The sequence below is a fragment of the Prionailurus bengalensis genome, chromosome E3, assembly GCF_016509475.1.
Source record: "Prionailurus bengalensis isolate Pbe53 chromosome E3, Fcat_Pben_1.1_paternal_pri, whole genome shotgun sequence".
NCBI lineage: Eukaryota > Metazoa > Chordata > Mammalia > Carnivora > Felidae > Prionailurus > Prionailurus bengalensis.
The window spans coordinates 24,066,375-24,093,304 of NC_057357.1; the positions used below are offsets into that span (position 1 = coordinate 24,066,375).

A 26,930-nucleotide genomic window follows, 5' to 3' on the forward strand; every position below is an offset into this window, starting at 1 on the left:
TATGTGCATGTATGCACAGAAAGGCATGGAAAGTCTCCAGAAGGAGCCGTGAAATACTGGTTCTGTGGCTGGCACTGAGGAGAGAGACCTAATTTTCACTGAATGCTCTTGGTACTGCTTAAATTTTTACCACATGCATGTCATTACACCCTCTCTGAAATGAACCATCATCAAAGATGTTAATTGTTCTGATGAATGAATTACTTGCCGTCAGGAGAAATCAATGAAAAATTCCCTGCCAGATTACTATTAACCAGACACTATCATATTGGTCTTTCAATTTCAGAAAATTCAGCCCCCGTCAAGGTGCATGGACAGCACATACCAGGTTCCTTTCCCTCTCAGGGTCAGACTACTTGAGGAACACAGACACAGTAAATTTCTGGAACCACGCGGTGAACACCGATACTTGCTAGAAAAGGAGGAAAATTGTATCTTACTGAAAATCCCTTCACCAGCTGCTGTATCATGCAACATTGAGCAAATTAGCATGCCTTCACAGACTTCATTATTTTAAAGATGGCAAAATGGCCAAGTCACTGACGTTTCCCCTTTCATCAAAACGTAAAGGACTGGCTGCCTCTGGGTCTCTCCACCAATTGCTCCAGCACGTCTTTTGAACCCATTTGATGGTGTCACTCAAAAAGGGCACCTCTTTCAACTTGGCTGCCTCTTTTTGACCCAAAATAATTTCAGCCATTTCTACAGCTCCAGGCTCCACCAGGTTTTCTATTATTACATGCATCTTTCACGGTGATTCTGAACTGACCTTGAATGAAGAGACAAACAATTTTTTATCTGTTTGCTTGATTGTACTTCTCAGGCATTGCTCCAAGCCAAGGCTTTTCTTTTGCGTTGCAAAAAACACTAGTGCTTTGCCTCTAAAGTCACACAAGGGGCTTTCCAATGCCTCTGCGAGTGTTTTGTTGCATGCAATCAGGGCTCAGATTTTTCTTGATGGAGAGACATATGGTCGGGCCCATTTTAGCAACTCCGTAATAAAACCAATTACAAAAATAAGCATCTAAGAATATCTTACGCTTTTAAGATTGACACCACTGCTCACACTACTCAATTGCTACTTGTGGCTGGCAGTTCATGCAGTGTCTTTGTGGTCAAGTTCACTGTGGCAAACTCAGAGGCAATGCCATTTCATAGCTAAAGGACTTTGGGTTCTATGGGATCCACTCATTAGGTGGCATATGTCCCTGATTTCAAGCTTTTGCTTCAGATTTTTAAACCTTTTAGCTGACGTACAACTGTAAGCTTACTGCTCTTTAAGAAAGTAAACAAGGGGCGCCTGGATGGCTCAGTCTGTTGGGGCTCCGACTTCGGCTCAGGTCATGATCTCGTGGTCTGTGAGTTTAGGCCCCGCATCGGGCTCTGTGCTGACAGCTCAGAGCCTGGAGCCTGTTTCGGATTCTGTCTCCCTCTCTCTCTGCTCCTCCCCTGCTCATGCTCTGTCTCTGTCTCTCAAAAATAAATATTGGAAAAAAAAAAAGTAAATGAAAACTAATACTAAAATCCAAAAAGTCAGAATTGTCAGCAACCTTAATAGGTATATATATATATATATATATATATATATATATTTCATTCATTCATTCACTCATTCACCCATTCATTCAGCAAATATTTATTGAGTGCCTATCTGCATGTTAGGCACTGTGCAGGGCCCTGGAAACACAGTGGTGAGCCATAAGAACAAGTCCCTGACAACACGGAGCTTATGATTTAATAGGAGATACAGATGCTAGATAAATCATCAAACATATAATTATATATTGTGAAAAGTGTTCTGAAGAAAAGTATGCTACTCTAAATGAATATAGGAGACCTACTTTAATTTGGAGCAGTAGAGAAGGGACATTTAAGGCAAGACCTTGTCTTGGTCTGTTTGAGCTGCTGTAACAGATCACCAGACACTGGGTGGCTTATAAACAACAGAAATTTATTTCTCATAGTTCTGGAAATTGGAAGTCCAAGATCAGGGTGCCAGCATGGTCGTGTTCTGAGGAGGATCTTCTTCCGGGTTAGACACAGCCAACTTCTCGTGTCCTCACATGGCAAAAAGCCGGAGAGGAGGCAAGCCCCGTCTTCATGACCTCATCTAATTCTAGCCACCTCCCAAAGGCCCCACCTCCTCCTCCTAATACCATCACATTGGAGGGTAGGGTTTTAACATGCGGATTTTGGGGGGGGTGGACACATTCAGTCCACAACAGATAAGTAATCTCACAGGTGCGAAGTGGAAGGAAAAGTGTTTTAAGCAGAGGAAACAACACAAGTGAAGACCCTGGGGAATGAAAGAGAGGATGTAGTCAAAGAACTGGAGGAAGGTCAACATGGCGGGGATACAATGACTGAGGAGGGTGAAGAAGATACTACCGGAGAGGATGGCAGAGACCAGACTGTGTGGGGGATGTGGACCACAATGGTAACTTTTAAGGAAGCCTTTGAAAGTTGTAACGGAGGGACTCACTTTAGTGGACATGTGTTTGTTTAAGGTACTTCTGGCTTTTGTTGAAAGGACAGACGAGGCGGGCAGCAAAGAGGAAGTGAGGGGGTACAGTTGAGACATAATGGTGACCTAGAGTGAGGACAAGGGGATGGAAAGAAGTGGATGAATTAGGGGCCTGTTTTGAAGGTAGAACAGACAACATTTGGAAAGAGTGTGGCTGGTTCAGAGCAGAGGAAGAGAGGGAGAATGTCAAGAATGTCAGTAGAACAGGGGTACCTGGGTGACTAAGTCGGTTAAGCATCCAACTCTTGATTTTGGCTCAGGTCGTGTTCTTGGGGTTCGTGGGCTCGAGCCCCACATTGGGCCCTGCACTGACAGTGCAGAGCCTGCTTCGGATTCTCTCTCTCCTTCTCTCTCTCCATGTCCCCTGCTTGTGCTGTCTCTGTCTCTCTCTCAAGATAAATTTTTAAAAATTAAAAAAAAAAAAGAAAAGAATGTCAGCAGGACAGCTAACCACACTCCCTGTTAGAAACCCAGTCTTCACTGACCATCTCCAACATATGCAAGCCCCAATTTCCTCCTCTATGAAACAGGAACACTGCTCCTTGCTACTTACCTTTTCAGGTCGTTGTGCCGATTGAAAGGGTCAATGCGTGGAAAGCGTCAATGGGCAATGCTCGAAATGGCCCTCCTATGATTATCCCCTTTTTGCCCCGTATCTTCATCTTTGCCCTTTGGTAATACTGCTATTCTTCAGGTGGACCAGATATTGTCCTCTCTTTGCTCATCCACTCACCTCCATCTAAATTTCCTCTCTCTTCCTTTTGAGCAAAACGGAGGTTACCCCTTCTCAGTCCGTGAATTCTCCCAGCCATCAACTTTCAGGTCCACGGCAATTTCTTCTGCAATGCTGAGCAAGAAGCTGGGGTCTCTTCCACTACCGCAGGTCCCTTAGGTACGGTCCCTCAGCTTTTATTATTTTGCAGGGCAACAGAGTCAGCTAGATATGGTTTCCCCGGTCTCCAACATGGTTGCTAAAGCATTTTCCCCAACAGATGAAGAATAAAATGCCCTCCAACAAGATCTTGTGGATGTGCTCGTCACCCATACGCATGGTTCTCAAGAAAGAAAAGCCATGATAGGGAAACTCAGGTTGTGTCCCCCCAACAAGGTGATGTCATCGTGGAAATTTCTAAAGTATAAGCGGCTAGCCGTTCTCCTAGAAACTAACTGCAACTTCTTGGGCTAGGAATTCCAAAGTTTGTGGTAGCTGCTTCCAGATAACATCCCAACTAAATCAATTAAGGATTTAATAAGTAAATGAAGCTTAAAAATCAATTGGAATGGTATCATGCCAACATCAATCTCCTGGTTTTAACAGTGTGATACGGTTATGTAAATATCACTGAGGGAAGATGGGTGATGGGTATAGAGAAAATCTGTGTAAGTGTTGTTCATCTTACACTATTTCAAAATAAGACGTTATAATTTTTAAAATCAAATGCAACTCAAAAGTTAATTATGGCAATCAGTTTTGAAACACTCTATGATTGTACTTCTACGTGCTTTAAGGAAGAACAAAATGCTTCACAAGTCATCAAAGCTGCAGAAGCAGAATGCAAGTCATGTGAAAAGTCAGGTAGACACAACACTACAAAAATACCTCCATTGACAGAGTCTGAGTTTCCAGACAGTTACCCCAGAATCCCGGGTGGTAGTGACGCTCCCCAGCTCTTGTGACAAGGTTATCCCCTACCTTGGTTCCACCAAGCCATCCAGCCCTTGGGCCCTCCCCACCTTCCTTAGCCTAAATCCTGAAAAGTTCACTGGGCCAAAAGGTCAACCACATATTTATCCACCCATAAGCCCTGGCACAAATGTCCCCAAATATGCCCAATCAGCTTGTGTGCCATACTAACAATAACAACAGTGGCTAACAGTGACTGGATACTTCTCTTTTCTTAATTTTTTTTTTAATTTTTTGAGAAAGAGAGAGAGAGAGAGAGAGAAAGAGAGCACAAGTGGGGGAGGGGCAGAGAGAGACTGAAGAAACACAGATTCCGAAGCAAGCTCCAGGCTGAAGATGTCAGCACAGAGCCTGATACAGAGCTCTAACTCACGAGCCGTGAGATCATGACCTGAGCCAAAGTCATACACTTAGCCCACTGAGTCACCCAGGCCCCCCTCCACCTTCATTTCTAGCCCTTCTAGAAAAACTCTGCCCCTCCTCCTCTGAGACTGAAGAATTTATAAGTGAAAAACGACCCCATTTTTCGCAAGTGTGGAGGGAGAGGAATAATCACAGCCACCTTCATCCAAAAGTGTGGAAAAAAAAAAAAGCATCACCAAACCTGAGACAAACTTTTTTATGCCTTTGAAAAGACATGCAAATCAAATAGCATTTGTCCATCTCTCTGCTCTCCAAAATTATAGTGCTTGCACCTGAAGTTTAAGCAAAGAAATCCGTTCAACAAACCTAAAATCATGAAACCCAGATTTAGAGATGTATCCCCTTGCTCTAATGAATGTCCAATTCAGAATACCATTTTGTCTTCAAAGAGCCCTGAAGGTTCTCATCCTTATCTTTCTGTTCTGGTAGCAGAAATATTACATCTTTGAAAAGAAAAAAAAAACCACATTATTCTGAGAGCTAAAACAGAAAAGGCTTTGAACTATTTAGAGATAAATCAACTCATAGTTACCAATAAACCAAAAAGAAAAAAAGAGACTATTTCAAACCAAGTAGGCCCCCCTTACATATATTCAAATGTTAATTTCCAAATCAGCCTTAAACTATCCACACATGCATTCGCATTCTGCTGAAATGTCATACAAGCCCCCATTCAATCAGTTAAACAATTTAATTTTCTCTGAGGAAGGAACCAGGTCGCCAGAGAAGCAAACCTCAGGTAAAGCATCTACACCCTAATTCAGGTAGCTATTACCAGTGACATATAACCTCTTTCCCCTGGATGGCATTCCTAAGAATTCATATACAAATTTACCTTACTTCATTTAAATTTTAAAATTATTCTTTCAGCTGAGTTGCTGAATTTTGTAATGAGGAGGAATAGCAGGTATCCTCAGGGCCTCCAAGGACAGTTGGGCTGTGTGTGCACTGCACAAAGGCACTTGGCCAAGGCGATGAGTGGGGACAAATGCAGTCCTCCCTCTGATCAGTAGCTAAGCCATCTGGCTGGGTCCAAAGGCCTTTAGACAAAGGAAGGAATGCTTTTTGGTAATTTGCCCTCCCCCACCACTCTGAGAAAGCACTTTTTATGGAAGTGGCACTTCTTTGTAAGCCACCTAAAAAAAACTATAAGTGCCAGTTGTGGCCCTAGACATCACACACCTGTGGGCTGTATCCTTAAGATGATCTACATATGACTTGTAGGTAGAGGCTTTTATCCACAGAATTCCTCAGCTCTCAGCTCCAGCCCTTCCCTACTCTTATCCCCAGGCTTCACTCTTTTTTCTTTTCCATCTATTTTTAATGTTTATTTATATTTGAGAGAGACAGAGAGACAGAGAGAGATTACGCAAGCGGGAGAGGGAGAGAGAAAGACGGAGACAGAATCCAAAGCAGGCTCCAGGCTCTGAATTATCAGCACAGAACCCGATGCAGGACTCAAACTTGCTAGCCATGAGATCATGACTTGAGCCAAAGTCAGACGCCTAACCGAATGAGCCACCCAGGCGCCCTTTTCTTAAAGTTTATTTATTTCGAGAGAGAGATTGAGAGAGAGAGAGAGAAAGAGAGAGAGAGAACAAGCGAGGGAGGGGCAGAGAGAGAGAGAGAGAGAGAGAATCCCAAGCAGGCCCTGAGCCATCAGCACAGAGACTGATACAGGATTCGAACTCACGAACCGTTGAGATCATGACCCGAGCCAAAATCAAGAGCTCAACCAACTGAGCCACCCAGGTGCCCCGCTTCACCCTTATTCCATTTCCATAAATTCAAGTACAAGACCCATTATTTCTGATTCTTAATTTTACCAAGAAACTAAAGTACAGATGCTTCCTGGAATACTCAACCCTCGACAGATTATTTTATAAAGTGCCTAATGCTATTTCATGGATAAATAAAATGTTGCATCACAGATGAACCCCAAAGAACCTCAGTATCAGTAAACTAAATTTATTCTTACTCAAAACTGGATAGTGCCTGGCTAATCTGGCAACTCTACAAAATTCAAGTTTTTCCATACATGCCTTCTTTTTTAATGGCCATCACTGAAATACAATTCGTACCCCATAGAACTTACCCATTTAAAGTATGTAAGTCAATGTTTTTAGCGTATTAAGAGTTGTGCAACCATCACCATGATCAAGGTTAGTGCATTTCCATCAGCCCAAAAAGAAACTCTGTACCCATTAATAGTCACTCCCCATTCTGTCCTCCCCCCCAAATCCTGGTAGTCACTAATTTACTTTGTCTCTGTGGGTTCTAAACATTTCATATGAATGGATTCGTACACTAGGTGGTCTTTCGTGACTGGTTCCTTTCATTCATTCAACGTAGCGTTTTCAAGATTCATCCATGTTGTAACAGGTGCCAGTATTTCATTGCATCATATGGATGTACCCCATTTGTTCATCCATTCTTCAGTTGATGGGCATGTGGGTTGTTTCCACCTCTTGACTATTATAAATAATACTCTGACTTACCTTTGTAAAGGCTTGTTCCGATTGCTGTGTTGAAAATAGAATAGAATGGTGCATCTGAGACAAGGAGAACAGCAAGGAGTTCTTGCAGGGATCCGGGTGAGAGTGGTTGGCAGCTCACGCTTGGGTAAACATGTCAAAAATGGCCACTTTCTGATATATTTTTATATAACCTGCTTCTGAAGCTTCCCCTGCTTTTTTCTTTTTTAAACCATCACTACACTTACTTCACTGCATTTTTGCCGACTTATTGGATTACAGATATAACACCTTGATGTAAACACCTACGATTATCTTTCTTGCTGGGTACGTGTTAGAATTTAACAAAATCTTAGCTCTCCCAGGGTTTGCCTGCACGAACCAACCAAATCAAAATCTGCAAAATGAGAACTTTCCAGTGTCTCTACAGTTTCGCTATAAAGATTTCATGGCCTCAGCCTCTAAAATTATTTCATCAAGTTCAATGGATAGGTGTTCAATTCTTTGCTAGCCCATTTTTTCCAACAATTTTGCTAATGATGTTTCTGTAGCAGCCTTCTTGTCTAATGTACTAGTTGAAATGTCAAAAAGCACAGGGTTTAAAAAGCTTTTCTCCAACAGAATATACTCCTTCATATGTGACATGGTAACTTGATTCGAACAATGTCATGAGGGCATTTTCTTGGTTACATTAAAATTTTGTGTGCATGCATTTTTCGATAGCTTTCAGCTATTGAATAGCAATATATATAAGAAGCTGAGAGACTTATGTAATCAATATTTTGTATGTCCAAAAATAGCACAGCTCCCTGAGAAAGTTGGTCTGCGATAACAGAGAAGACCTTATTCTGGGGGGCATCTGGACAAGTTTGTCAACAAGTTTGGGGGTGGAAGTCAGAAAGAGCTAGAATTCTTTGCAAAATGGACAGAAAAAGAATCGAAAACCCAGAGGAAGATAAGAGCCACTGAGACTGGGCATCACAAAACTGAAGAGTGAAATCAAGAAAGAACAGGAGCAATCGGGGCACCCGGGTGGCTCAGTCAGTTAAGCGTCCCACTTCAGCTCAGGTCATGATCTCACGGTCCGTGAGTTCAAGCCCCACGTCGGGCTCTGTGCTGTCAGTTCAGAGCCTGGAGCTTGCTTCAGATTCTGTGTCTCCTGCTCTCTCTGGCCCTCCCCCATTCACTCTCTCTATCAAAAAATGAATAAACGTCAAAAAAAATTAAAAGAAAAAAGAAAGAGCAAGAGACAGGATCCCTCTCCTGACCACTGCGAGACCTGAGGATGTACAGGAATGCCTGCTGTATAGGTTAGTGATTTGTTGTGAGGCATGCAATGCCAATCCCCCTTTGATCCCCCCCACTGGAATCATCAGTGAAGTCTAGATTGCTGTATCAGCTATCTATTGCTGTGTAACATGTTACCCCAAAATGCAGTGGCTTAAAATGACCATGTTTATTACCTCACAGTTTCCGTGGGTCAGAAATCTGAGCCTGGATTAGCTGGTGACAAGAATGTCAGGCCTTGGGGTGCCTGGGTGGCGCAGTCGGTTAAGCGTCCGACTTCAGCCAGGTCACGATCTCACGGTCCGTGAGTTCGAGCCCCGTGTCAGGCTCTGGGCTGATGGCTCGGAGCCTGGAGCCTGTTTCCAATTCTGTGTCTCCCTGTCTCTCTGCCCTTCCCCCATTCATGCTCTGTCTCTCTCTGTCCCAAAAATAAATAAACGTTGAAAAAAAAAAATTAAAAAAAAAAAAAAAAAAAAAAGAATGTCAGGCCTTGGGGAGAACTGGGATGCCAGAACCTTAAAAGCATGTTTACAGGGATCAGTATTGGGGTTCAGTATCATTGTATATCATCTTCAAGCTTCTGTTCTTTCACTTCTATAGCTAAGTAAGTGACAAGACCAGTGTGGGTGTTTGAATATGGGAACAGTCATGGACTAGACACCAACAAAGAGAAAAGTCCCCTGCATCTGTACAGAGATCAGAAGGGCCTTCACAAGAAGTCATGTGACAAGGCGATTCTGGGTGCCACTTAGAAAATGAGACTTGGAAACAGCATGTTGCTGTGTGAGCAACACCAGACTATACAAGGGGACTACAGGTCCCTCCCCACACTCCAGAATTCTTGCCCTGCATGATGCTAAATCAGGAGGAAGAAAAGCAGGAGACTGTACTGGCTGCTCTTGGGGGACAGGAGGCATAGGCCCAGTTGGACAAGCAGGCTTGGGCACCTGGAGTCAGTTGGATATGACTCAGTCTCCCTGAGGCCAAATTCCCAAACAAGGAAGGCCCCTGGAGGGCCAGAGAAGCAAACCTCTCACCCCCCGTTGAGAGTCACTTCCAGAACAAGCCCAGGGCTCAAGGAAAAAGCCTTAAATATTATTGTGCTATTTTGTCATCTGTGTAAAGACAGTTTTCAAAAACAGGGTCCCTGTAACCTGTCAGGTGCTCAGGTGCATCTGAGCTCAATTCAGGGTAAAGCTTGGTGCTCTCTGGGGCCCTGTGAAACCAGAATCTCCACACTCTACTTGTTACAGAGAAAATAGCGCTGTGTGATCAGTTGCACCTACAATAAAAAACAATATTCAGATGTCCAAAAATTAAGACAAGCAGGGAAGAGAAGCCATTCTAACCAGCTGAAGGTTATCAGAAAATCCAACCCAAATTTGTTCACGTAACTGAATGGACCAGGGGCAGATCTACAGGTATGATTTGATCCAGGCTCTAAAAGCTTTTACCAGAACCTGGTTTTGCTCACATCTTTTTTTTTTTTTTAATGTTATTTATTTTTGAGAGAGAGTACACAAGGAGGGGAGGGGCAGAGAGAGAAAGGGAGATACATAATTTGAAGCAGGCTCTAGGCTGTCAGCACACAAACCCACCAACCATGAGAACATGACCTGAGCCGAAGTCAGACGCTTAACCAACTGAGCCACCCAGGTGCCCCTTCTCACACCATTTCTTAGTTCCATTCTTTCACAGCTTCTCTTCCTATGATTTCAAGATGGCTGGACAGTTCATGTCCAGAAGGAAAGCAAATCTTTCTCCCTCGCTTCCTGTCTCTTATCTCCGCCTCTCTGTCTTTCTGTCCATTTCTTTCCTTTTCCCCTCCAATAGTTGAATAAAAATCCATGGTCTGGGGGTGCCTGGGTGGCTTAGTCAGTTAAGTGTCCAACTCTTGATTTTGGCTCAGGTCATGATCTCAGGGCTCCTGAGTTTGAGCCCCACATCAGGTTCTGCACTGACAGCACACAGCCTGCTTGGAATTCTCTCTCTCCCCCTCTCTTTGCCCCTCCCCTGCTCACGTGTACCAGTGTGCATGCTCTCTTTCTCTCTCAAAGTAAATAAATGTTAAAAAAAAAAAAAAATCCGGGGCACGTCCGACTTCGGATGTATCCAACTTCAGCTCAGGTCATGATCTCATGGTCCGTGAGTTTGAGCCTCGCGTTGGGCTCTGTGCTGACAGCTCAGAGCCTGGAACCTGTTTCAGATTCTTTGTCTCCCTCTTTCTCTCTCCTCCCCCGCTCATGCTCTGTCTCTCTCTTCTCACAAATAAATAAACATTAAGAAAAAAAATTTTTTTTAAATCCACATCCTGGCTGTCACTGGCCCATCCCTGAATCAATCCCTATGGTTTAAGGAATGTGATATGCTGATTGATTTAAGAGAATCAGACCCCACCCTGGAGCTGAAGGTGGGATTTATCTCACCTAATCCACGAGTGACAGTCCCAGAGGAATGCTTCCCCAAACGAAATTCAGTCTTGTGGGGAAGGAGGAATTGATGCTGAGTCATTATAAATGGTAAGTGCTAAAGATAAATAAACATACCAGGCCTCCATCTTCACAAGAAGTAAAAGATCCCTGAGGGAGAACTGAAAAGGAATAGGATGCCCACCCACAGCAATGTTAGGTTTCCGGGCTAAGCTTACATTCCAGAGCTAGACTGTTTCTGCCAGAGATGGCTGCCTGTTTCTCAGCTCCTCGCACATGGCTGGCATTTGCCTACCCTGCACTCATTTCCCCTTATTCTGTGTGTTCAGTTCAGGAGGTCACAAGTCGGAGCGTGGCTCGGCTGGATTCTCTGCTCAGGGTCTCACCTGGCTGAGAGCATGCTGGGGCTGGGGTCCCATCTGAGGCTTGGGTCCCCTTCTAAGATTGCAGGCTGTTTTCAAAGTTTAGTTCCTTATGATTGTATGATGAGGTCTCCCCATTCTCTTGCCGGTGGTCAGCCAGGGACCTCTAAGCTTCCAAGGTCCACGCTAGGTCCTTGCCACGTGGTCCCCTCCATAGGCTCTCTCACACTGAATACCTCTGACTTCAGGAAGGGCTAGTTCCTTTGAATGGTCCAGCTAGTTTAAGTATGACTCACTCGGACGATCTGCCTTTTTTTTAGTGTTTATTTATTTTTAATTTTAAATTATTTATTTATTTTGAGAGAGACAGAGAGAGTGTGAGTGGGGAAGGGGCAGAGAGACAGAGAATCCCAAGCAGGCTCCATGCGGTCAGTGCACAGAGGCTGATGTGGGGCTTGAACTCATGAGACCATGAGATCATGACCTGAGCCAAAGTTGGATGCTTAACCAACTGAGCCACCCAGGTGCCCCAATGCTTATTTGTTTTTGAGAGAGGAGAGAGCCAGAGACAGAGCATGAGTTGGGAGGGGTGGGGGGGGGCAGGGAGGGGGAAAAGAATCCAAAGCAGGCTCCGGGCTCTGAGCTGTCAGCACAGAGCCCAATGCAGGGCTTAAACTCATGAACCACAAAATCATGACCTGAGCTGAAGTTGGAACTGAGCCACCTAGGCACCCCAATCTACCTTTTTATTAAGTCAAAAAATTAGTAAAAGCTAATAGCCTAAGACTAAAGTCATAGGAGTGGCACTGCATCACACCCACAGATTCTGCCTGGACTCAGGGGGAAGAGATTACACAGGGTGTGCACACCGAGGAGCTTAGCGCCACCTTAGAATTCTGTCTACCACAGTTTAGTAACTGAACTCTTCTGGAATCATCCATTTTCCTTTTCAGTCAGTGTGACTTGGGGTAAAGTGTATCATCTTCCAATCCACAGCATGGGACAAGCACTGTGCAAAGGAGGGCATGCTGAAGACACGGTGTATAAGTCAGCTTTGGCTGCAGTGACAAATAACCCCAAAGTCTCAATGGCTTCCCATAACAAGTATTTATTTCTTGCTCCTGAGTATTCAGGTTGGCTGTGGCTCTGCTGGGTTCTGCTGATCTCAGCTTGGCTGTAAGCTACAGGATGTGTTCATGTCTGTTTCTTATGTCTCCTCATCTACACATTGCCTCACGTGGAGAAGCAACTACCAACAGGTCAGGCCAAATCATGTGAGCACATGTAAGACTACTGCTGTGGAATCTATCATTTCTGCTCACGTTGCAACAACCAAAGCCCAAAGTCAGCAGTGTTGAGATACATGGATGTATAAGCCTAATAAAGGAAGTAACCAAAGGAGTTGGGGATGGTCATCTAGTCCACCACACACATGGGAATGTTCCAGAGGATTTCAGAGACTGAAAGCAATTCCTCAGTCTTCTCCTAAGAACAGCCCCTCCCTCCAGATTTCATCAGCATATGTCCAGTCTGAGTCATCAAAGGCCAGGATGGAGGTGAAGGCCAGTAAGGTCTTCACCTGTGGGCAACACCTATGCAGATCTCTCCCCATAGGTCAGACAAGCCCATACCCCTTTCTGAAATAATCAGTAACAATAAGCAGTAAAGGCAGAGAAGTATAAAATGAATCTCCTATGGTGGCTGAAAATCCCAGGAATCACTGGACGGCTGGGATGGATTTATAGAGAGGGTACTCACCCCAAGACATACTTTGTAGATGTCGCACCTGTTCACTTTACGACCTGGTAATTCTGCAGTGTTCAATTTTATTTTTTTTTATTACATATATGTTTTCCTTGGAAACAATATAGATGTTTTAAAAGGTAAGAATGGGCAACAGACTTAAGGACAAAGGAATATTGAATATTTAATACTAAGCTCTTTACTGTGTTGTCACTCTCAGCATTCCTTTAGTAAAGCCAGGGAAACACACACACACACACACACACACACACACACACACACACACACCCCAAGACGCAGCCACCTCTCCTTGGTAATGCAACCCATCTCCAGCAACTGTGGTGACTCCCTGGGCACCAGGACTAGAGAGAATAATGTATTTCTAGGTCTCATTGAAGTTGCAGCCCCCACAAGCTACTTCCAGCCCCCACAAGCACTTCCAGCCCCCACAAGCTACGCTCAGCATCTGGACGGGGCCTGAAGGTGGGGGTTCCACCAAAGGATCCAGCTGGGGGTGATATTCAGATATCTGACATCCTATATGGAGCAGGTCCCAACCAATCAGGACCATGGCACCGTGACCTGTGTGCTAGTGACCATGATCCCTGCAGCCACCTGGGGGGCCAGTTGTAGAAGATGGAGGCTGGGAATGCAACGGCCGGGTTGACACTGAAAGGTGAACAGGAACAACACCTATCAGTGTGACCCGCTGCTTCCCTGTGCATCTCAACCTGAGACCCCAGGGGTCCTGCGGGGCATAAGCTGGATTTGTCTTTCTGCCTGAGGCAATCACCAATTATAAGTGCTGTGAGGCAAGCTGGCCTCCCGCCAGAGGAGGAGGTGAAGGGAGTTACAGAATCTCTCTCTGATCTAACTTATTGGAGAAGTTAAAAGATACTCATCTAGGAGGCAGCACAGTGCGAGGTAAGAAGTCAAGATCCAAAAATCCTTCCTACCTGAGGGGCCTTAGACCACAGTTCTTTAACCTCTTGGGCTCAGTCCCCTCATCTGAAAATGGGAATCACAACTGCACCCACGTAGCAGAGTTGTGATGACAACCAAGTGAGCTAATGATATAGGCAAAGCCCCTTCAGCAGTGCCTGATGCAGAGCTGGCCCTCCAGGAGTCACTGCAGCCATCCAACATGGCAGGCAGGGTCCAGGAAGTCAATCAAAACCAAATGATCAGAAGGGAAGGTGAGACACAAAAGCTCCACGACATTGGCAGCGTGACGCCTGACTCAAAGGAAAGTTGTTTTAATTGCTGTTCCCCAGGAAAATCCAAGGCCAAAGGAAAGTGGGTCCTGAGCTGGATCCAAGCCTGCTTGGACCCATTCTCACGCAACGCCCCTCTCAGATCAGCCAGTCTGGCCCCGCTAAACCGGGGGCTGGTGCTGTTGGTAACAAGACTGATGATCTGTGATTGAGAAGGAACATGAGCTGCCACTTCCCCGCCAGGATGAGAGAAGAACCAAATCAGACCCTAAACAACACCTGCAGGGCCACACCTTCCATATGCCAGCCTTTTAATTTTCTATCATAACTGCATGTGACATCTGAAAATACACCAGTCTCTACAACACCTACCCATGCTGCTTTTTAAAATCCACCCACCTCTTATGGAACACCAGAGATATTTGGAAACTCAGGCAGGCTTTTCTTCCTATCTCCAGATGAGACATCTACTGTGGATGCGTGACCAGGAAGAGAACGCAGGGCGTGCTGGTGGCAGAAGAGAAGTGCCCAGGATGTCTAACTTGCTCCCTAAGGGATGTCATGAGAAATGACTCTGATTGCTATTTTTGAGACGGCATAACACCTGGGAGGTGGCAAACCACACTGCCGTTGCCCTTTCCTGAGCCCGAGGCCAAGAGCATCCTGCAAATTTCCAGAAGTAACTCCATCCCAGCCTCCAAAAGGATTGGGCCAGTGGGCTGACTTTGCCCTGCTGTGCTATAATCACATGGGTGATTGACTTGCACTATGTATTTCCTTTTTATTTCAACCCATCCCCAAAGCCCAGGGCAACTTAAAACCGGAAGAGCCACCACCTTCGTCAAAAAAGGACTGTTTTAAAAGCTTAACGGATAACTCCACAGCCATTCATTCAGCTGACTCCCAAAGAAATGGAAGGCATCTGGAAAATGTATTTAAAAATTGATTTAACGTTGAGCCATGTTAAATGTTTTAATTTCCAGGCAATGCAATGCCCACCAAAACATCAATTAGTCCCAGCAATCAGGCAGGAATATTGGCTTCTGTTGAGGGATTCATTTATTTCGGCTCTGCTAAATACCTAAGGAGAAATCCAATGTAGCCTATAGCTCCGAGGAAGAGACATTAAGCCAGAGAAGAAGCCAGATCAGGCCCTGGATAAAATGGTACCACTGCCAGCACCCGCCACTCCTTACGCACAAGTTACTGCCCTCTCTTCAGAGAGAGATGCCAGGAACTCGGGCGCCAGGTCCTCATGCCCTTGACAGAAAACACCCTTCCCACCCACAGCTTCTCTGTCTCCAAGCTGGAAAGCAAGAGAGGCTGAAACGGGGCAGAGAACGTCTCTCTGCTGAGGACACAAGCCAGCTGGAGAACTTTTAAAGTCATTTTTAACAATTATTCTTCCTTTTGGTGCCTTTGAAATTTCAAGGCCCTGGGGTCTCCCCGCCCCAGCGGAGGCTGTGGATTGGGGTAGGGGGTCTCACAGTCTGAAGTGCCTCTGTTTCCACACACCCTGGGCCAGCTGCTTGAGAACTGAAGGGCGATGCACACACGCTGCTCACCACACGGTCTCCGCCATAAGAACCAGCAAAGGACAGCAGAGCCAAAGACCCCAGGCACTGGGGGCTCCTAAAAGGAAACAGGGATGCACAGGAGGCCTCAGCAACCCGCAGGGGGAGGAGGGGTGGTCGTGGGCAGATACATCATGCCCAGTTCCCTGAGTCTCCCTCTGGCCCATTCACGTGATTCCCCCCGGAACGCGGTTTGTTTGCTCTTTTCTCTTAACGTGGGAATCATGACCCGAATGCAGGGCCCGAGAAGTGAGAATTCAATGTCATTATGTGAATCAGCTGGTACCAGAGCTGCCTTAATCCTAAGAGTCACCTGGGGAGATGGTCAAAAATGCAAATCCCAGGTTCCTCTCCCCGGAGATTGTGATTGAGCAAGTCTGTCATGAGGCCCAGGAATCTGTATTTTAAGGATCCCTCCCAGGTGGTCCTGATAATGAAGCGAGTTTAAGAAACAAGAGAGTAAGGGTCTTCCCCTCAGGAAGGGCCTATGGGATGAATGCAAGGAGTAGGGCATCTAAGGTCCCACAGGGACACCACTTTCTGACACTGTTGGTTCAAGGAAAAACTAGTCCTGCCTCTCTACAGGGGATTTTGCAATATCCATCAAAATTACAAATGTACATACCCTCTGACCTAGCAATACCACTTTGAAGACTTTATCCTGGAGATATACTTGAACAGATGCAAAGGATAAAAGGTTATTCCCTGCAGCCTTGTTTGTAAGTTGTTTTTTGGGTTTTTTTTTGTTTTGTTTTTTTAAAGAAAACACTGAACTATCCGTCTGTAGAGATCTGGTTAAATGCAGTTATGATGCAACTAGAAAACCAACCATTGCCGGGCTCCTATGTACAGATACATAACAAAGGGTACAACTACCCTTTATAAAAGTGCAGAGATAATCTATGGACATGCACAGGCTGACTATCTCTGGACAGATACACAAGAAGCTGGTAACATCACTTGCCTCTGGGGAAGGGAAGGTGATGATGGGACAGGAGACAGACAGAGGGAGACATTTCACTGTATTCCTTGTCAGACCTTACTTACCTGTTTTGAACCCTGTGTACTAACTCTTGTGTGTATTATATAAAACACACAAAACACGATATTTAAAAGTAATTTTTAAATGTATGCATATTCTATTTCAATGAAAAGTTTTTAAAATAATAGTAGTATATCAAAGGTCATGGCTCCTGTTTGTGAGTGCCGTCTGTGGCCACTTGTGGTTGCAGAAATTGGGAATTCTCCCAGGTCTCCATCCCCCCGCCAAGGGAAGGCTGGGGCAGACGGAGGGAGCCATTCAGGTCAGGAAAAGGCGGAGTGGAGGTTTTGAGCACCAAGTTCTCCTCGCTCCCTGGATATTTGCTGACGCTGCTCCCTCTACCTGGGACACTGTCCATGGGGCTGAGTCTATCTTCTCCCCAGCTTGGGCTCCAGTTTAGACATTACCATCTTTGGGAGGTTGCCATGGGCACTCCCCGATCCCCCCAAGCCCACGTCAGCTGCTTCACCCATGTGTTCCCTCAGTGCCTGTGTTCCCCATCACAGCACCTGTCATACTGCCTCATGGTCGCCTGGCTACATAGGCCCTCCCTCAACCCCAGGCTCAACCGATAGCTCAGTGAGCATGGAGAACACATCTGGCTTGCTCTCTGCTATCTCCCCAGAGTCCAACACCATGCTTTGTCCAGAGATGGTGCTCACTAAAGATAGGAGGGGCCACAAAGAAGTGACAGACTGAGGGGGAAGGAAGAGAAAAGAAAGGCAAGGAAAGCCACACATCCCTGACCCCCTTATCCTAGCTGAGCCCTAGTCACCACCACCTCCCTCTGCCTCCTTCCCTCCCTGGTCTTCCTGGATGTGAAATCATCTTGTTCATTTACAAGACAGCCTCACCCGTCTTGCTCACCCCCATATGCCCAGCCCCTGCTGCAGGCTTGATGCATAGTAGGTGCCCAATATATACTGGTCAAATTTATTAATTAATAGTGCTCGGTGAGAAGGAGGTAGGATGCAAAGGAACCGGTGAAATGCATTTACACTCGAGAGATTCTGATTCAACGAGTTCTGGATGGGTCCCAGAAACTGGCTGTTTTAAAAGTTCCCCCAGGGCACCTGGGGTGGCTCAGTAGGTTGAGTCCAACTCCTGCTTTTGGCTCCGGTCTGGGCTGGCAGTGTGGAGCCTGCTTGGGACTGGGATTCTCATTCTCATTCTCTCTCTCTAAATAAATAAACTTAAAATTTTTTTCTTTTAATTTTTTAAGTTCCCCCAGGTGACTTCAAAGTACAGGCAGAGTTGAGGGTCATTTACAGACGCTTGCTACGGACTTTAGATTTTTCTCTGAATGCAGAGTCTCGGAAGACTGTGAGAGACCCCACTTTTAATCTTAGGAACGTCCCCACCCAAGAACAGGGAACAAGGCTAAGGAGGACCAGGGAGAGTATCCCCCTCACCTAGAGTAGAAGCGGAGGAGACGGTCCGGGCGGGGCTGGCGCTCGGGGGCGTGTCCAGCCAGGAGCGAGTCTTGGCGCCATCTAGCGCCCGCTGGAGGCTCTGCAGCTGCAACACGCTGAGCTGCCTGCGCTGGGCTGGGGTCACCGCCGCTGCGTTCTCGGGACCCAAGGAGGCTATCTGCTCCGCGGACAGCTCCTGCAGCGGGATGGGGGGGGGGAGGGAGGGACAGAGCCCTCAGTGGGTCCCCTCTGCGGGTTTCCCAAACCTCGGTCACCCGCCCAGGGCCGCGCACAACTCTGCCACACCCGTGTACCCTTTCTGCTCCTCTTGAGGATCTTTCCCTAAAATCTCCTCGCTCTTTCACTGCTAGAATAAATTTATTTTTAAAATGGAAAATTTTGGGGCACCTGGGTGGCTCAGTCGGTTGAGCGTCCGACTTCGGCTCAGGTCATGGTCTCACAGTCTGTGGGTTCGAGCCCCGCGTCAGGCTCTGTGCTGACAGCTCAGAGCCTGGAGCCTGTTCCCAATCCTGTGTCTCCCTCTCTCTCTGCCCCTCCCCCAGTCTCACTTTGTCTCACTCTGTCTCTCAAAAATAAATAAATATTTTTTAAAAAATTAAAAATAAATAAATAAAATAAAATGGAAAATTTTAAGTGGAAATTTCCAAAAATGGAAGACCAGAGTGACTTGCCATTGGTAACCATTAACAAAAGGCCAAAAGAAATGAAACAACCTTCCTGAATTCTAGCTAGAGTTGTTGGCCAACAATTTCTGAACCAAGGTCTCTTAAAATGTAATAAAAAGGAGCCTTTAAGTGTTATAGAGGTGTTAAAGACATTTTAGCTCCAAACTGAGACTTCCTCCTTGAAGTAATCAGCATTAACAGAGAGTTGAAAAGAGAGTCACGATTTTCTCACTGTGTGACTTAATGTTGTTTAATTCAGCGCAAGGTACCTCCTTCTCCAGGCTCCAGGTCCCCCACCTGAGAAACACTGATTTAGAGAAGAAAACACAAGCCTAAAGGCTAAAGATCTGAATCTGTGTCCCAGCCAGTATCATATGGCTAGTATCTATGTCTGCCATATACTTGCTATGTGACCTTAGGCAAGTTTCACAGCCTCTCTGGGCTCTAGACTAGATGTGGAATGGCACAGAGAACTCATCTCCTGTGTGGATTCTGATGACTGCCTGCACACCATGCGGGTGGGTCCTGTGAGGGCTCAGTGAAGGAAAGTGACGTCTGCCATGGGCACTGGAAGCGGGAAATTCTGCCAAGGACACTAGGGTCTTTGAGGACCCTGACGAAGATGTTTTCTGAAGTCGCTTCTAGCTCAGAGGACTTGGTGGCTAGTTTCAGTGGGTCTGGAATGAGATGGGATGGCAGGATTCTGAATTTGTAGAGGGGCTTGTAAAGTTATGTTGCTTATTTTCGAAGGACCCCAAAGATTCTGGGAAAGGGGTTATGCCCCCTCACCCGCCCCTCTTCTTTCCTTCACCCTCTTCTTATTCCCTAAGGAGATGCTTCCCTGGAATCGTGTTGTTCCCCTGCTTGGAACCCTTCCCTCCCCCCCCCCCCGCTTTCAGGACACAGTTCCGGCTCCTGAATGGGGCAATGGGGACTTCACACTCTGGGCCAAGCCCACCTCCGCAGCTGCCTCCCCCAGGACTCTTCCCCGCAGGAGAATGAGCGCCCGTATTTGTAGCCCTCAGGAGAGGCAGCACCTTTGCCCCGCCCTTCCGTGTGCCACACCGTTCCTCCCTCCGACCTAGCTGACCTGCCGCACAAGGTCAGCATCACCTCCTCCCTCAGACACACAGACACACCCAACACAGGTACTCTTCTGGCTTACACCTTACATCTACCATTAATGGAGTCTGTACTACAAAAATTATCTATCTTTCCGATGGGGCTGGCTTGCAGCCCAGAGGCCAGGCTGAATCTCTAGGCCTACCGGACTCTGTTTTAAAAAAATAAATAAATTTAAAAGTGGTTGCCAACATTTAATTATCAGGAGGTTTCACATGAAAATGGAGACCTCTGGAATCTGTAAAATAAAATTTAAAAAAAGGGAGATCCAGTAATAGTGATCCCAGATTGTCACATTGCATTGAGGTGCCAGAGACGAGACGCAGCTTCCCCGTTTAGAGAGGGCTAAGTTTACACAGTTCACCTGGGACTCCACCCAGGCCACTGCACTCTGTCATGTTACCTTCTGAGGCCCAGCATGCACTGGGTTACACCCCAGGGGCATCTCTCCCGGAGCCCACCACAGGGGGGTGGTCAGTAGGGATTTCTGAAATAAATACCCAAACAAGGAAGCAACCACAAAGTGCATCCCAAACAAGACCAGGAGAAAGTGCTCAGAAGTGTGCAGCATCCTGAACCAAGCTGCCTATCCCATGCAGAGCCCCCCAGAGGGGAAGCTCTGTAGCCTCAAGGACTATGATTTATCTCCCAGAAACAGCTGGGGAACTGTCTGTGCTGGCATCTGTCCTGTCTTCTGAAGTCATTCGAGGTCTGCCGTCTGTCTTGAAATGAACCAGTGATGTGGCATCGCGGGAGTCTGTCCGGCCTCGTTTGTGTGTCTTACATGGTTGTGGTGGACAGAATGTATTTCCAAGTTACCCAGCAAGCAAGAGTACCAGGGCCACTCCTCATCAGAGCGCACCGTCCCCACCAAACACTAGTCTTGTACGGAGACACGAAGCAAGGACCCCTCACTGACTACCCCACTACAGTTGACCCAATGCCACCCTGTCAATTTTTTTCCATTGCATCGTCACCTGTCCTTTGAGGTTTTCTTTTTTTTTTCCCTTAATCATTTATTGTCACGTTAGCTAACATACTCCTTTGATGTTTTCTTACCACTTTTCCTTAAACCAACTAAAATATTTTTACTTAAATTCATTTAAAAGGGAAATGTTATGTGGGAATGCAAGCTGGTGCAGCCACTCTGGAAAACAGTATGGAGTTTCCTCGAAAAACTAAAAATAGAACTACCCTACGACCCAGCAATTGCACTACTAGGTATTTATCCAAGGGATACAGGTGTGCTGTTTCCAAGGGACACATGCACTCCCATGTTTATAGCAGCACTATCAACAATAGCCAAAGTATGGAGAGAGCCCAAATGTCCATCTATGGATGAATGGATAAAGAAGATGTGGTATATATATATACAACGGAGTATTACTCGGCAATCAAAAAGAATGAAATCTTGCCATTTGCAACTATGTGGATGGAACTGGAGGGTATTATGCTAAGTGAAATTAGAGAAAGACAAAAATCCTATGACTTCACTTATATGAGGACTTTAAGAGACAAAACAGATGAATATAAGGGAAGGGAAACAAAAATACTATAAAAACAGGGAGGGGGACAAAACATAAGAGACTCGTAAATATGGAGAATAAACTGAGGGTTACAGGAGGGGTTGTGGGAGGGGGGATGGGCTAAGTAGGTAAGGGGCACTAAGGAATCTACTCCTGAAATCATTGTTGCACTCTATGCTAACTAATTTGGAGGTAAATTTTAAAAAAGAAAAAAGAAAATTAAAAAAAAAAAGAAAAAAAGGGAAATGTTATGGGGTACCTTGGGAGCTCAGCTGGTTAAGCATCCGATATTTGATTGTGGTTCAGGTCATGATCTCACAGTTTGTAAGTTCAAGCCCCGTATCGGGCTCTGTGCTGACAATGCAGAGCCTGCTTGGGATTCTCTGTCTCCCTCTCTCTCTGCCCCTCCCCAGCTTGCGACCTCTCTCTCTCTCAAAAATAAGTAAATAACCATTTTTAAAACTAAATAAATAATTTAAAAAATAAAAATAGTAAGGAAATGTTATATAGGTCTACAATCCCTCACTGGCAATTCTGAAATCCAGAAACGTCTCAAAGCTGAAAGTGTTTTCCAAAGTTTAAGACAAACTTCTTTGCCTGCAAAACCTGAATTGATTGAAGGCCATTTAGAGTCTCTATTTATTCCAATTAATGTGACGTCATTGATTACTTCACAGAAATATTAATGCGTAAGGTGCTTCCCCAGACACTGCTGGGGGTGTTAAGTTGCATACTGTAGATTCACAGAGTGATCTTTTTATAATCTGGAAAATTCTGAACTCTGAAATATATCTGTCCCCAAGGGTTCTGGATAAAGAAATATGAACCTGTCCTACCATCATAAATAGAAAATCAATACCACCTGCTATGAAGGGAAGACAACCATAAAAATAACTACAATTAAAACATAAATTAAAGTTTTAAGAAAAAAAAATTTTAACCCAGAATTATCATGTGACCCATTCATTGTTGGCATACAGCTCCCCCCTGGCCCTTTCCGAGAAGGCTGGTTGCAAGCCTCTAGAATCCGAGGCCTGCCATCTGTTCCCCTATGTGATTTGAAATGGGGTCAAGCTCCTATTTTCCTTGAAGAACTGGGTACCTACTTTGAATATCTCATCAGGAAGGCATTTGATTGCTGATGGCTGGAAATACGGCATCAAATCCTTGTCCAGCATTTGGAGCTCTTCCTTAGTTAATCCAGCTGAGGAGGAAAAGGAATCACAAGGGTTTAGATCCAGCCATCAGAACTCTACTTGTTTTATTAATGGTGCTGCCTAATGTACAGATCTGTCTGTTCTAGGCAAGCCGCATTCCTCACCAAAGGCCCTGAAAATCACACTGGAGAATCAAGTTCCTTAATCAACTCAAAAAAAAAAAAAAAAAAAAAAAAAAAAAAAAGTGGGTCATAGCAGCCCTGATTGGTCTCCTACAAGGAAATGTATGCCCAGAAGGAACTTTACACAATTTCAGATTGTGTATGAAACTAGTTAGGAGCCAATTAAATCACATCGTAAACCGCTTTAGTGAGCACAGGAATCACCAAGGGGAGATTTGTAGACCCCACCCTCTGCACCTTCAAGTCATGAATCTAGGTTCCACTGTAACCTTAGAGATGTTCACTACACACAGCCAAGGATTCTATTTATTATTATTATTATTATTATTATTATTATTATCATTATTTGCTTTTGTCCCCAGGACAAAGGTTGGAAAGGGAGAGAAGGCATGCTCAAGGCACCTCTTACCTGCAATGGTCCCGAGCTCCTGCAAGACAGGGCCGGACCACTTGGCGGGATCCCCAAATACAACTTCTGCCTTCCTCTTAAACTCGGCCAAGACATGGGTGCTGCAGAGCAGGGTTCCGATTCTGGCCACCACCACCCTAATTAAGAGGGAAGAATATAGTGTGAGCCTGGGAGACTCTTCAGACACAACTGGTGTGCAGAAAGTAGGCAGGCTCGGGGCCTGAGCGGCTCAGTTAATAAGCATCTGACTTTTGGTTTCGGCTCAGGTCATGATCTCATGGTTCGTGGGATCAAGCCCTGCGTCAGGCTCTGTGATGACAGCATGGGGCCTGCTTGGGATTCTCTCTCTGCCCTTCCCATGCTTGCTCTCTCTCAAATAAATAACAAACATTAAGAAAAAAAAAAAAGAAGGTAGGTAGGCTCAGCATCCAGAAAGGATCCAGCTGACTCCACTCCTTATCTTAGCCCAGAAAGGCGGCAAAGCATCAGGAAGCAGAGAACATGTTGCTGGACGCATGAGCTGGTCAATCATTTGCCATTGTGCACACAACTGGTTTGGTTACCTGAATTCTGAGATTTTTATAAGTGAGACTTCAGTGATGTTCATAGCACACAAGGCTGTACCAAGTCCTACTAAGTGGAAACTCTTCAGATCCTGGATACGATAGCCTGCATCCTCCAGGAATCCTTGCAGAATGGATTTAGCCTATAAAAAATAAGGAAGAATAAAGATGAACCATCCAGAGACTAGGAGGGAATAACAGAGCTAGATCAGTAGCCTCTGGACCAACCCCCCACCCGTACTCCTCTGGACACACTCCCATTCCGAAGCATCCTAGCCACCACCTCCATGTTCGTGTCCCTAAGGTGCTGCTTCCATTGAGTGTGTCCCCTGATCCAGGGAGGTGTCTTCTGGCAGTGAAACTCTTGTATCCTTCACCGGCATGAAAGGAACTGTGTCCTGTGCCTGTGTCTGTGTCTGCTGGCGGATTTTCCTCAGTCACTCATGACCTTCAGATAGTTTGCTCACATAAGTTCTCCTGCGTCAGAATCCAAACTTTTCCAGCATCTGTTTCCAGCACTGTCTCACAAACCTTGTAATATTCTGCTCCTTTGCCTTTGCTCAAATCATTCCCTCCATCTGAAATGTACTTCCTGCATCCCCAACTGTTATAATCCAACCAGCTTTTTATTTGGGCGGGACGGTGGGGGCGTGGAGGGGCAGTGGCTCAAGTCAAATGTCACTTTCTTCATGAAGTCTTCCCTGACTATCTTGGCCACAGTGAATTTTTCTTTCTCTAAAGTCCTATAGAAATAGGTTTGTCCTTCTCTCTTCAATTCCAGAGAGTAGTATATCAAATGCTTTGGTGTAGAAAATCACAGAGGAATCTCTTCAGTGAGCTTTGATTCAAGGGGGTTGGTGTGGATGTGTAGGGTTCCCTGAAATTCTTCCACAGTAGCCATTCATTGTGCACGACTTTCCCTGGAGAGCCACCCCTCCCACACTCTTACTTCATGTGGTTCAGCTGGAGTAACTGCCTGCTGAGTTCCAGAAGTGATGCTATGGCCCAGTCCCGACTAGTCAAGTTTTCCCTCAGCTTGGCTGCCATGATTTGTTCTAGACTGGGCATGTGATCCAGTCAAAACCAACCAGGACGTTAGCTGGAATAATTAGGGATGTCCTAATTGAAATAGAGGAATAAGACAGTCTTTCTCTGGACTGACCTTGGAAGGATAAACACCTGAACCTGCTAGAACTCACTGCATGGAAAGAACCTGCCTCTGACTGAAGCCAACGCAAAGGAAAGTAGGGTCAAAAGATGGTGAGAGACAGATTCTTTACAATAGTGTTGAAGACTCAGAATCCAGCCATACCTGAACTCTTTACTTGAACTTTTCAGTTAAGGGAGCCAATAAATTCCTTTGCTTGGTCAAGCCACTTTGGGTTGTTTTTTCTGCCACTTGTAACTAAATGAACCCTGATTCATTTGATCTGATTTGATTGTCAGACCTGAGGAAGGATTCAAGTCAAGCCTTTGGAGATTCTCTGTATAATAAAGTCTGGATCCCTCAGTGCTCATAGGGGCAGGTGCAAAAGATTACAAGAGGACAAGAGCTCCCAAGGCAAAGAAAGGGAGGAGACATCCAAGGACAAACATCTGAATGGGAGTGAGGGTCACACGGATATAGTGAGTCTTCCCATCTCCTTTACTTTTACTTCTTTTTAAAGTAGACTTCACACCCAGCCTGGAGCCCAATGTAGAGCTTGAACTCACGACTCTGAGATCAAGACCTGAGCTGAGATCATGAGTTGGACACTTAACCAACTGAGCCACCCAGACACCCCCGCCATCCCTTTTTAATTCATCCCTATCACACAATAAGAATAGTTAGTTCATCCTTATCACACAATAAGAATCATTACAGTTTAAGAGAAAGTGACAAAGACTGTGAAATGTTGCACTGGGTTTCTACTTTTCATGTCTGCTGCCTCCCCATTCCTCAGGTCTGTTTATTTACTTTATTTATTTTGAGAGAGACAGAGAAAGCGCGAGCTGAGAAGGGGCAGAGAGAGAGGGAGAGAGAGAATCCCAAGCAGGCTCTGTGTTCAGCACAGGGCTGAAACCCACAAACCCCAAGATCATGACGTGAGCTGAAATCAAGAGTTGGACGCTTAACCCATTGAGCCACCCAGGCACCCCTCCTCAGGTCTGCTTACACACTACCTCTTCCCCTGATTCACCTATCTTAAATAGCCTCCTTCCTTGACTATTTCTATGAGCACCTTGCCCATTTTCTGTTATCAATTATCATCATTTTATTTTTTTAATGTTTACTTTATTTTTGAGAGAGAGAGTGAGAGTACACAAGCAGGGAAGGGGCAGAAAGAAAGGGAGACACAGAATCTGAAGAAGGCTCCAGGCTCTGAGCTATCAGTGCTGAGCCCGACATGGGGCTCAAACCCACGAACCAGGAGATTAGAACCAAAGTCAGACGTTTAACTAACTGAGCCACCCAGGTGCCCCATCAATTATCACAATTTCAAAACACTTGTCACTGTGCTCACTTTTTTGTCTGTGCCACCGTAGAATCCCAAGACGCACAGAATATCCAGCTAGCTATTGAATCCCTACTGCTTGGTACAACGCCTGGCACACAGTTTGGTTCAGTAAGTACTTTTTAAATGAATGAATGAATATCTGAGTGAGTGATCTACAGAAGTTGTAGGCAATAGGTACCCCCTTTGAAATGGCATTGGATCGGGGCGCCTGGTGGCTCAGTCGGTTAAGCATCCAACTTCAGCTCCGGTCATGATCTCACGGTCTGTGAGTTTGACCCCCACGTTGGGCTCTATGCTGACAGCTCAGAGCCTGGAGCCGGCTTCGGATTCTGCGTCTCCTTCTCTCTCTGCCCCCTCCCCTGCTTGCACTCTGTCTCTCTCTCTCTCTCAAATACAAATAAAAAAAAAAAGCATTTAAAAATGTCAAAAAAAAAAAAAAACAAAAGAAATGGCATTGGATTGCTGCCTTCGCATGGACTGGCTTCAGGAAGATTTCCCATGTTCCTGCAAATCAGACTGATCAGGTTCTCCGTGAAACTTCCCTTAGTGATTACAAAGCTCACAGTCTGACTCCAGAGCCTGTACTCGTAGCCTGTGAAGATGTCTGGGTATGACGAGA

General features: G+C 45.5%; 1 protein-coding gene across 1 annotated transcript in view; it reads right to left on the bottom strand.

Annotated features, from left to right (window-relative positions):
* Nucleotides 1–15,098: 15,098 nt before the first annotated feature.
* The window catches only part of OTOA (otoancorin), a 66,083-nt gene continuing 54,251 nt past the window's right edge, over nt 15,099–26,930 (bottom strand). The window contains exons 24-28 of the mRNA XM_043560301.1: nt 23,814–23,956; nt 23,251–23,387; nt 22,609–22,706; nt 18,169–18,364; nt 15,099–15,772 (exon numbers count right to left, since the gene is read on the bottom strand). Coding sequence (XP_043416236.1) covers nt 15,702–15,772; nt 18,169–18,364; nt 22,609–22,706; nt 23,251–23,387; nt 23,814–23,956 — 645 coding nt within the window. The 3' untranslated portion in view covers nt 15,099–15,701. The remainder of the gene's footprint in view (nt 15,773–18,168; nt 18,365–22,608; nt 22,707–23,250; nt 23,388–23,813; nt 23,957–26,930) is intronic.